The sequence below is a fragment of the Terrapene carolina genome, unplaced genomic scaffold (assembly GCF_002925995.2).
Source record: "Terrapene carolina triunguis isolate 2854851 unplaced genomic scaffold, T_m_triunguis-2.0 Scaffold66, whole genome shotgun sequence".
Taxonomy (NCBI): Eukaryota; Metazoa; Chordata; order Testudines; family Emydidae; genus Terrapene; species Terrapene triunguis.
The window spans coordinates 29,541,604-29,553,985 of NW_020664417.1; the positions used below are offsets into that span (position 1 = coordinate 29,541,604).

Here is a 12,382-nt window from a genome sequence, read left to right on the forward strand (position 1 = left end):
CCCCCCCACCCAAACACACACCCAGCCTTCTGCCCTGCACCCCCACAGCCCCATCCCTCTGCCCTGATCTCTGAACCCCACCCCCCACACATACCAGCCTTCTTCCCTGAACCCCCTCCCCCAGCCCTCTGCACTGACCCCTGAAACACCCCCCCACCCCCAGGTCTGGGGTCCCGGCCGCAGGCCCTGATCAGCCCTCTGCCGGCCTAGGTGAACAGAACCCCAGGCTGGCAGCGAGCTGAGCAGGCTGGTGGCATAAGATCAGCATTTTAATTTAATTTTAAATGACGCTTCTTAAACATTTTGAAAACCTTGTTTACTTTACATACAATAGTTTAGTTATATAATATAGACTTATAGAAAGAGACCTTCTAAAAACGTTAAAATGTATTACCGGCACACGAAACCTTAAATTAGAGTGAATAAATGAAGACTCGGCACACCACTTCTGAAAGGTTGCCGACCCCGATCTATAACAACAAACGTTGATGCGAAAAGGTGCAGAAGCAAAACAGAAAAACTCAATTAGTCCCAATAAAAAGACCTAGTGATATAACTCAAAGACTATGTTAAAATCATGCTTGGTAAACAAGAAAAGTGTGGAACTGAAAATCAATAGGCCAAAATTGGTGTTTCAGAAACTAGGCCTAACAATTGGTGAACAAAAATAATTAAAGAATGGACTATTCCATCCAAACCTCCCTTTCGGGGTCCTTAAAAAACAAGCCTTAAAAAAAAACGCCAGGCGGGCAGAACAGGGGGAGCCACACAATATAATAAGGGAACATTGCAGGACTTTAAAGGAGTATGTTCTCTAATAGGTCAGCAACCTAGTACCAAAATAACGTTAACCGGGACAACATTAAGTGAGGGGTTACTGTAAATGATTAACTGAGTACTTCATCAAGATTAAATGTTTTCATTTAGTGGGTAGGGTCTTCTCTCTCTACTCAATGGCTCTGCACTGAGGCAACTATGTCCTTCCAGCCAAGGGGGCTGTGATGCAGCTCCCATGCAGTCTGTCAGTTTTGATAAATGTTCTCTAGAGAGGGCCACTAATGAGTCATTACTCCTTTTGTGAGAGTTTGTGACAGTTGCCCCCACTGTCAGCTATGGAGTAAAGAACTGAATTCCATTCCTAACCATGTTTCAACAAGCACACTAGACCAGCAGATTTACTTTTTCATTTTTGGATAGTAGGTAAATTGACAATTTAGAATATTCATTATACATACCGCTGATACTTAATAAGTTATGTATATTTACATAGGAAAAAAAGTGATAATTTAGCAAAACAATAATCTCCTCATTAAACTTATTAGTGTGTTTATCCGTAACAAATAGTGCAAGTTTAAGGGATGTGTCCTCATGTGTTTTTAATTACAACTTTTAAAAAAATTGAAAGATTTCATGATGAAATGTACCGAAGCTCCAATATTAAACCAGTATGAAATTTAAAGAAATATCTATCACTATGCTTTTCAGACTTGGTCTGAGGGATTGAGGTTAAACCATTTATTTTCTCTATGGTATTTACTTACTTGATTCATTCACTTCTGATTTGGGTTTCTTTCTTTCTTGATTCCGTGCTTTCTTTTTCTTTGGTTTTCCCTGCCTCTCCATTTCATCATCACTGAAATCTAAGGCCTTAGAAAAGTAGAAAAAGATATTATTTAGAAAAATTATCAAAAAGTTGTTATACATTTAAAAGTCAACATTTTAACTTTTAGAATACCTACAGAGGTCCTTTGGAAAATAGTTTGATCAAATAATTACAGACTGTATTATAATGTATATGCACAAGGGATTTAAATTAAGGTTTCACAGACAACTTTAATTCCATCATTTCCTAACTTCTGAATGCTTAACTTAGTTTTTTGGATGTAATAACTAACTATATACGTGTATATAAACATACATGTAGTATTGTTAATAGCTACTGGATGCTGCCTACAATGTATTTTTACTCGTTAGAAGTTAACGCATAACAGGGTAAGCCAGTTATCACACAGCTAATAATTCCTCATTCAAAAATTTGAACTGGCCAGAAAAACCCTCTGCAGTATATTGGCAGTAAAGGCATATTTAGGCCTGATAGAAGTGTATTGTGAATTTTAAGAGTTTGTCTGATAACATTTAACAGCGTAAGCATAAGTAGAATTGCGTATGTGTAAGAAATTGCACATTAATCATGTTTATGAGAAAAAGAACAGATAAAGTAACTAAAAAAGCTAAAAAAGATCCACTTGAACCAACACAAAACTTGTAATGATGGAGGAGGAAAGTTAACATAGAAATGAGAGACTAATACGTATAAGAAAAGATAAAGTTATAAATAAGTTTGTGTAACAAAGGGAGATTGACGTATTGTCCAGTGTTGGAGGCGATTGTGATGGGATCATTCTGATGAGCTTCCTACTTGTAAGTAACTGATCATCACTTGCTGAGCACTTTGCCTTAATAAAGATTTCTTAGACCCATGTGCAGATTAAGTGAATCTCAATCCAACATAGCACATACAATAAATCCTTATATCAGGGGATGGAGAAATAACATTAATTTTTCTTCTTTTCTTCCCTCACTTCAACAAATTCCCAGCTACTAAACAAAAATATTGATGAAAAGTAAAAGGCACTTTGGCCCAAATTTTAAAGGTATTTAGGCAACTAACTCATGGAAGTCAATGGGCACCTAAATGCCTTTAAAAATCTGATCCTTCTAATTATTCACTGCCTAGAGGCTGTAGTGAGAAATTAACCATTTACACAGAGGACAGAGTGCTTGTTAAGCACTCATTATGACAAGTCAAGGTTGAAAAATAATCCAATACATAAAGTATTTTTTGTGAATAGTGCTAATCAACAGCAAAAAAACACCAATACATTTTAACTTAATGCCTCTTACTTTAATTCATTATGCACAAGTACCGAATATAAAATATACACATTTTATACAATAGAAGTTTCACAACAATAGTAAATTTTAAACCTGCATGGTGGTGGTCAGAACACTGCTTGCTGAAAGCTGGAGTAATAGGAGGAAAACACTTCTTTATTTTAAAGAATATTGGTCTTTAAAGACCATTTGCCACTATTATAATGCATTCAATATTTCTGCAACATTTGTGTTCTGATTTAGCTTGGTTATGCAGCATTTGGAATTCTGGCTAACACAATTCATTTAAGATTAATATTACTCAGTAAAAAGTCACAGCATCCACCCACATTCTATGACGAAGCCTTGTAGTGTGATTAGTTCTTTGAGAACTTGCTCCTCTGTTTTGGACATAAAAAACAAAACAAAACCATAACAAAGCCAAAATTATTTTGCTACTATACTAAGAACCCATATTAGTAAGTGAGAAAAACAAAATGGGCACCTGCTTCTATTAAAGGCAGTGAGCTAACACACTGCTGAAATGCTTGGATTTTAAAAAAAAAATCATTAAAAACATAATGCAGAACAGTAAATAGCTATATTCAGAATTGTTGTATTACACTCATAAGTGAACCATAAAGGTCATGAAGTATATGCCAACACAATGTTTATTATTGAAAAAAATCTTTCAGCAACTTTCTCCAGTCATGATTCTTAAAAGACCTTGCATAAACTTTGCTCCCCTCCTAGAACAAATAAGGCACCTCCTGCAGCTAACTTTTTTGTTTCACTTAATGCTCTGTAAGAATCACCTTATGGAAGAGCTGCAACGACTTCCCCTTAGCATTGCAGCAAATGGACCAATTTCAGAGTTTGCTAGAAAAAGCTGTGTGGCTTAACTGCCCAGATATCATCATGTGACCCCAAAGATGGGGGCCCAAGGCATGGGACAATTGAGTTTATGGTTAATCCAGGCCTACTTGAAAATAACTTAATACTTCTTTACTGGCAAGTTTGTAAAGTGTTAAGGCGGTGAGTAATATGGGTCCCTGGTGCCCATACTCCACCAATATTTAAGAACGTGGGCCGGCTCCACCAATGTTTGGGCTTACCGCACTTTGGGGGGCCCTGCACTTCAGGGGAATGCAGGGTCCAGAGTGGCCTGGCAGGCTAGCGGGGGGCCTGGCGCTGGCAGCAGCGAGCGACCCAGCCCCAGGCCACCCCAGTTCCATACATAGTCATGGGCATGCTCCAACCTGCCACCTGGCAGCCTCCATTTATTGGCAGTTTGATAAGCAGTGCTGAAAATAACCTGGAAGAGGGAACACAGTCCTAACTGAACAGAGACTGAAACACCATTCTAACAAATCTAGCTTCAGACCTTGAGGCCAAATCGGGAGTATAATACTTAGCAAAAGTGTGTACAGAACTCCTGGTTGCAGCCCTGCAAATTTCAGTGACAGACACTTGCTTAAGGTAAAGAATATAAGCTGCCACAGCTCTAGTGGAATGAGATTGTACTGTCGCAGGCACAGGAATTTCTGCTAATGTGTAACATTCAATAATACATTTTAATCCATCTAGAAATAGTCTGGGAATGACTGTATAACCCATGTGATTCTTAGCATAAAACATGAATAATCTAGATGATTGTCAAAAGCTTTTAGTTCTATCTAAATATGCAAGAGCTCTTACTTCCAAAGTATGTAAAACAGATCACCCTTATTAATGTGCAGCTTTGAAAAAAATACCATCAAATTAATTGTCTGATGTGAAAATCAGAAGCCACTTTTGGCAAAAACCTGGGATCAGTCCTAAGAACCACCTTATGTTTATGAAAGGACATAAAGGTGGATCAGCCATCAAGACATTTAATTCACTCACCCTTTCGGCTGCTGTTATGACAATAATTAATTCCATTTTAACTGACAAATAATAAGGAACACTCATCCAAGGATTCAAAGGGTGGCTTCTCGAGTGCAACTAAAACCAAATTAACAAAGAGTCCTGTGGCACCTTATAGACTAACAGACGAATTGGAGCACAAGCTTTCGTGGGTGAATACCCACTTCATCAGACATATTCACCCAGGAAAGCTTATGCTCCAATACGTCTGTTAGTCTATAAGGCGCCACAGGACTCTGTTGCTTTTTACAGATCCAGACTAACACGGCTTCCCCTCGGATACTTAAAACCAAATTAAGATCATAAGGAGGGCCAAGATTTCTCAAAGGGGGAATGCATAATGCATTGCCCCTTCATAAACTTGAAAAAATTGGAGGGGGAGGGATAGCTCAGTGGTTTGAGCATTGGCCTGCTAAACCCAGGGTTGTGAGTTCAATCCTTGAGGAGGACATTTAGGGAACTGGGGTAAAAATCTGTCTGGGGATTGGTCCTGCTTTGAGCAGGGGGTTGGACTAGAAGACCTCCTGAGGTCCCTTCCAACCCTGCTAAAAACAAACAAACAAACAAACAAAAAAAAACACTTCTTAACCATGTTATGCACAAGCACCCATCTACCAAAAAAATGGTAAGCAGAGATCTATTTGAAAGTTCAGTTGGCAGCTGAATGAGATAACCCCTTAGTTTTTAAGGTGCATTAAATGTTCTAAAATACAAGGTATGGAAGCTGAGACAGGAGAATCAGACTTTCCCTTCATCCAAGACACAAATCTGGTCCATTTCAAATAGTAACACATTCTAGTAGATACCTCTCTAGAATTAAGCAGTATATCCTAAATCAACAAGGAACATGTCTGTTCAAGATCCAGAGTCCAATCACCCAGGCCATCAGGCGAAAGCACTGCTGGTCTGGATGAAGAATCCTGCCCACTTGCTGAGACAGAAGATCTGGAGACAGAGGAAGACGTACAAAGACCCCACTGAACAGCTGAAGGGGATCCATAAACCACTGTGGATACCACCAAGCCGGAGCAACCAGAAGCATCTTTACCCTATCCTGACTTATCTTTCTCACTGCCTTCTGAATCAAAGGGGGGGGGGGCATACAGATAGCCCCTTTCCTTAGTGTAGAATGAAAGCATCTGATATGGATTGACTGTTCCTGTCTGCACTTGAATAGAAAGGGCAACACTTTTTGTTGAACCTCATAGTGAACAGGTCTATGTCTTGCTGACCCCAACTGGAAAATACGCTCTGAATCAACTGATCCTTCAGCGACCATTCGTACATTTGAGAACTGTCTCTATTGAGACAATCTGCAATCATGTTCTGTCCTGCTAAATGCAGGACCACGGGATAAATGTCATGAAGAATGCACCAGTCCCATAACCTGATCACCTCCGCACATAGCTTAGCAGGGTGAGCACCCACATTTGTTGGCATAACACATAGTAGAACTACTTGCAGAAACCTTCCAAGTGAGGGAGGAATGATCTGAGGGCCAGACAAATGGCTCAAGTCCAACACAATGTGCAAGCCTCTCTCTCTTGAAAAGTCCAGTGACCTCAAACTTTAAGTTGGTTCAGATGCACCCTTCACCTCACCGAACATCTGTTGACACATATGAAGTTACGGTCACCAACAACAGGAGACTGAACTGGACACCTCTGAAAATGTTTGCTGACTACCACATCAACGTGTCCAGAATGTCTCAAAGCATGATGACTAACATTTGAAGATTATACAAACAAATCTGGACACTCAAGACATCCAATGCTATACTGGTCTCATTCTGAGACATGTAAATGGAATCCTGTAAGTAGTAGCTGCCACGAGACCCAGAGAAAAGATCAGTATCTTAGTGTCATCTGCGAACTTGCATATCTGAATGTTTAAAATATATTGCAATATCTTTTTAAAATTCTGCCCTCTGGTAGAAAGGCTTTCCATGCTACTGAGTCAAATATGGAACCTATGAATAAAATTCTGAGTTGGACAGAGATTTGATTTTTTTGACATTCAGAAGTTGTCCCATGTCTGAGGAAAAGGTGGTTGTAAAAGCAATGAGGCTTAATAGATCCATGCAAATGTCAGCCTTCAATAGCCAATCATCCAAATAAGAGTAATCAGAAATACCCTGCATTCTCAATTGAGCCGCTACCACAGAGAGGCAATTAGAAAAAGCTCTTGGTGCTGTGGGCAGGCCAAATGGCAGCACCTTGTCGTGGAAATGGTGTTCTGCTGCCACAAAATGAAGGTACTTTCAATCATTGTCAAATGATTGTCAAACTGGCTCTGTGGATATGGGGAAAGTGGTGGACATGATATACCTTGACTTTAGCAAAGCTTTGATACGGTCTCCCACAGTATTCTTGCCAGCAAGTTAAAAGAGTATGGATTGGATGAATGGACTATATGGTGGATAGAAAGCTGGCTAGATCATTGGGCTCAACGGGTAGTGATCAACAGTTTGATGTCTAGTTGGCAGCCAGGATCAAGCGGAGTGCCCTAGGCGTCGGTCCTGGGGCCGGTTTTGTTCAACATCTCCATTAATGATCTGGATGATGGGATGGACTGCACCCTCAGCAAGTTCGCAGATGACACTAAGCTGGGGGGGGAGAGGTAGATACACTGGAGGGTAGGGATAGGGTCCAGAGTGACCTAGACAAATTGGAGGATTGGGCCAAAAGAATTCTGAGGAGGTTCAACAAGGACAAGTGCAGAGTCCTGCACTTAGGATGGAAGAATCCCATGCACTGCTACAGGTTGGGGACCGATGGACTAAGCAGCAGTTCTGCAGAAAAGGACCTGGGGATTACAGTGGATGAGAAGCTGGATATGAATCAACAGTGTGCCCTTGCTGCCAAGAAGGCTAACGGCATATTGGGCTGCATTAGTAGGAGCATTGCCAGCAGATCGAGGGAAGTGATTATTCCCCTCTATTCAGCACTGGTGAGGCCACATCTGGAGTACTGCATCCAGTTTTGGGTCCCCCACTACAAAAAGGATGAGGACAAATTGGAGAGAGTCCAGCGGAGGGCAACAAAAATGATTATGGGGCTGGAGCACATGACTTACGAAGAGAGGCTGAGGGAACTGGGCTTGTTTAGTCTGCAGAAGAGAAGAGTGAGGGAGGATTTGATAGAAGCCTTCAACTACCTGAAGGGGGATTCCAAAGAGGATGGAGCTAGGCTGTTCTAAGTGGTGGCAGATGACAGAAGCAATGGTCTCAAGTTGCAGTGGGGGAGGTCTAGGTTGGATATTAGGAAACACTATTTCACTAGGAGGGTGGTGAAGCACTGGAATGGGTTACCTAGGGAGGTGGTGGAATCTTCATCCTTAGAGGTTTTTAAGGCCCAGCTTGACAAAGCCCTGGCTGGGATGATTTAGTTGGGGTTGGTCCTGCTTTGATCAGGAGGTTGGACTAGATGACCTTCTGAGGTCTCTTCCAACCCTAATCATCTATGATATTTATGAAAATATGTTCCTTAAATCAAGAGTCTCAAACCAATCTATGACTGAAAGTGAAGGCAAGTGGAGGCAAGAGTTAATGTTAGAACAGAAATTTCCGAATATAATTTTACAGATTTCTTAGATTTAAAATTGGATGAACCACTCCACTTCTTCTGTATCAGAAAGTAACTTGAATAAAACTCCTGATCCCTCAGGTGTTTGGATACCTTCATTACAGCCCTTATGAGAAGTAACTTCTGAAAGTAGAATAACCTCATGAGACAGTTCGGTGAAAAGGAAAGAGCAGGGGAAACTGAAAGGTTTTCAAACTGAATGGAATAGTGGTTTCTATAATTTCTAGGACCTATTCCTCCAATATAATAAGCCTTCATTTGCTGATAAAATGGGCTAGCCTATCTCCAAACTGAGGAAGTGAGGGTCCTTGCTGATTAGTTCTGGTCACTTGATACTCACATCAAATCTCAGGGTTGGTGTGCAACCATGACGGAGAGGTAGCAGACTGCTTAGGTTTAGACCTTGATTTAAAAAAAATATATCACTTTCTATGCTGGCTCTAAAATGACATACCCTGCTTGCGCTGTTGATGTCTTTGATTTGATGAGAAACAACCCAAAGATGACTGCAGATAATACAGTCTGATAAAAGAAAAGAGGAGTAAAAGGTCTATTCCTAATAAAAGAAATCAAGCCTAAAGAGCAGGTCATCAATCTTGTCTCCTTCAGCTTCTTCAGCAACTCATCCATCTTTTCACTGAGAACACTATCCCCCTTCCAAGGGGTGATCTTCCATTTTAATTCTAGCACCCAGAGTCAAAGAAGACGAACAAAGCCAAGCATGTCTCCTTGGAGTAGCAGTAGATGCCAATGCTCTAGCAAAAGAGTTCAAGGTGTCAAATGAAGTCCAGAGACTGTGCTTTGCCACAATTTGAATCTCTGTTAGGATTGCATTTGCCAGTTTCCTTTTGTCATCCAGCAAATCCTGCACACACAGTGCCATCTTTAGAATTTATAACAGGCCACAACAGCTAGGTAATGGCCACCCTAATACCAAGAGAGGAAGAAAAGAACATTTTTCTTCCTAGAGAATTAATCTTCTTTCCCTCTCTATCAGCAGAGGTGGAATGTGCCTGTCCAGACTTCAACCTGCTACTAGCAGCAGCCACTATCAGTGAATTAGATGCAGGGTGTGTATGGAAATATAAAATCCCCTCCAAAGATATCAGATATAATTTGTCTGCTTTCTTGGCTATAGACAAAAAGCAAGAGTGGTCCAAGCTGTCTTACCAGGCTGGAGCACACCAGCAAGGATTGGTAAAGACATGGGGGGGTAGCCCCATGAACACCGGATGAGATATCTTCTCCACAGGCACTAAAGGCAAATTCAAAGTGGACACCAAGTGATCCACTAAAACTTACCTCAGGTGGTGGCTCTTGGTCATGCTGCCATGATGCATCAGACCCTTTCTCCCTAAAAGATTGGACACAAAGATATTGAGATGCTTTTAATAGCAATCTAATTAACTGGTTAACAAGAGATTCCTAATTCTGTGACTTCATCTAAAGTAATTACTTTACAAAAAACAACACTAAGATAACAGATAGGCAGCTATGGCTCCTTGAATAAAATGTAAGTGAATTTTAAGCTCATTTTTAAAACAGTTTCTAACTAGTTAGAAATATATTTAACAGCTCGGTAGATCATGCAGTTACTACACAACATTTCTACAATGCTCCTACTTTGAGTGAAAAGAAGGCTTCATATAGTTAAGCTTTGGCTGAGTACTTTTTCAAATATTTTTTTAAAGCCAAATTGTTACAGTAAACTGGGGTACCTGTTGCATGGCCATTCTCCTTCCTAAGAGTCTGTTTTGACAATGGCACAGCATAGTTTGGAGGAATAGATAATGTTAAAAGGAGGTTCTTCTTACTTATGGCCCTGTGTCCAATCAACTCATCCTCCTCCATATTGCCACTTCAGGTTTGTGCTTACCATTGTGTAACGCCGACAGACCCCGGTTGTCAGCAGGCGGGATCAAACCTGAGAGCTTAGTGCATGAGCCTCTACTGCATGAGGTAAAAGCTAACTGGCTTGTTAGCTAAGGCTGTAGAACAGACTCATTAATATCTCTCTCTCTCAGTGGTCTCGGTGCCACTAGATGGGACAGAACACCACACCCAGAAAGTATGTGGGTTACATATGCACTCCCCTTTTTCCCCAAACCACAATGATCACACACTACCTCTTGCTATCACTTTCGTCTCATTCCCCTTTCTGTTATTAGAAACCCCTCATACCCACAACCACAACCAGCTAGAGAATGCATTCAACTGTTCTAGCAGGTTTTCTCTGCAGTTTACTTATTGGCACAATAGAAAGATGGCTTAAGGAAACAAAGAAACACTTCTTGTTTAACACAAAAGATGAACAATTACCAGTCCTGAGTTAAATTTCACTCAAAAGTCTGTAAAAAACCCCAAAGATATCAACATAAAAAGCAAATGCAAAAAAATGGTCAACTTAACGATTGTCCCTGAATTTCCACTAGTCAGTCTTCTGCAAATTAGCAGGTATGAAAAGTTAAATTGTACTACCATCTATTTGTGAAAACATCAACATTATATGGCAAACTTAAATCATGATATTTGAGAGAAAGTTTATGCAAGCCTTTTTTTAAAACAATGAAAATATCTTTCTCCACATTTCTTACAAATAATAATAATAAATAATAATCAAAACGCTTTGATCTGCAATACCAGGATATTTGCTAAGATATTTGTTTATGATAATGTTCTATTTCAGTGGTAAGCCATGGCTTGAGCAAAGTACAATGGAGATTTCTAGAAAGCCGTATTACAGTTCTATTATCCCTTTAAGTCACAGCTCCAAATTGAGATGGGTCAGAGTTACATTGCCTCAAACTGTGTTATGGGAGGAATGCGATCTCAGAAAGGTAGAATTCTCCAGTCTGCACTGAGCATGCTCACTGATACACCCCTTCAAACTCTCCAGTATACCATTATGTCCCATCTCCTCCTAACCTTCCCTGCCATTCTTGGTGAGTTTGGCCCACAGGTGGCACACAGAATGAGCAGTCTCTGCACTCTGTGGAAAGTAAGGGTACGTGGGAGGAGGAAGTTAAAGTAGGGTACAGCCTGGTGAATATTATATGTAATGAGGGCCATAGTGGTCACTTGTTTGTTTGTCTCTTACTGAGTCCTTGGTCTTGTCTTCAAAGACTGATAATTCTGTTACCATAGGAATGCATATACTGCAGAATCTATACATTTTGAGTGCAAATACAGAGTTGTAGGAATTCTCCTCCTCTTCTTCTTCTTCTTCTAAATGTTCTTAAGAATATTTCCTTGGGTACACGTTTCAGGTTCTTTTCCAAAAAATAGACTGCGCCGCTTCCTGCAGCTCCCAGTGGCCAGGAATGGTGAACTGCGGCCACTGGGAGCTGCGGGCAGCCATGCCTGCGGATTGTCAATATAAACTAACTGTCTCGCAGCCCGCCAGCAGATTACCCTGATGGGCCACAGGTTGCCTACCACTGATCTAAAGTAAATGAACAGAGAATTACTTATCTGAACATCTGTTGAAAGTATACAGTTCAAACGCACATAATGGAGAAGGGGCCACTAAGTGAAGAAGCCCACGCCTGTAGATAAACTCAGTGAAAAGAAATACAACAAGCACTACAAACTGAAGAGAAGCAAAAGATAGGACAGCAAGAGTGGAGCTGGACTTACAATGAAGGAGAGGAAAAGTTGATTCCTCTCTGAAATGACACAGTATACTACTGAGAGTAATTGTTAATGATGCATTTGGTGTTAACTGTACAAAGTAAGGAAGAGTGTACAAGCTCACAAAAGTTAATGTGGTGTTAACTTACAGTTCATTATTATAAGTAGTTGGTAATATGCTGTATTATTTACTTTCCAGCTACAGTTTTGGGTTTTCCCTTTTAAACTTCTAAAAATTTAAAATTATCCCTTTTGTCTTGACTTGCCTCTGCCTCCCCTCACATTTAGTATAGCCTAATCTAGCCTGGGATCACAGCATATGGATACAGTTAAAGCTGTATTAGTGGCTGCAAGCAATCTTAAAACTGTAATTCCCACAGGAGAAT

At 40.4% G+C, this 12,382-nt stretch overlaps 1 protein-coding gene across 2 annotated transcripts in view; it reads right to left on the reverse strand.

Moving 5' to 3' along the window:
• Positions 1–12,382, reverse strand: part of NAF1 (nuclear assembly factor 1 ribonucleoprotein) — a 78,092-nt gene that overhangs the window by 3,662 nt on the left and 62,048 nt on the right. For both annotated transcript variants that reach the window (XM_024213324.2, XM_024213323.2), the window contains exons 6-7: positions 9,669–9,720; positions 1,542–1,647 (exon numbers count right to left, since the gene is read on the reverse strand). In XM_024213324.2, coding sequence (XP_024069092.1) covers positions 1,542–1,647; positions 9,669–9,720 — 158 coding nt within the window. The remainder of the gene's footprint in view (positions 1–1,541; positions 1,648–9,668; positions 9,721–12,382) is intronic.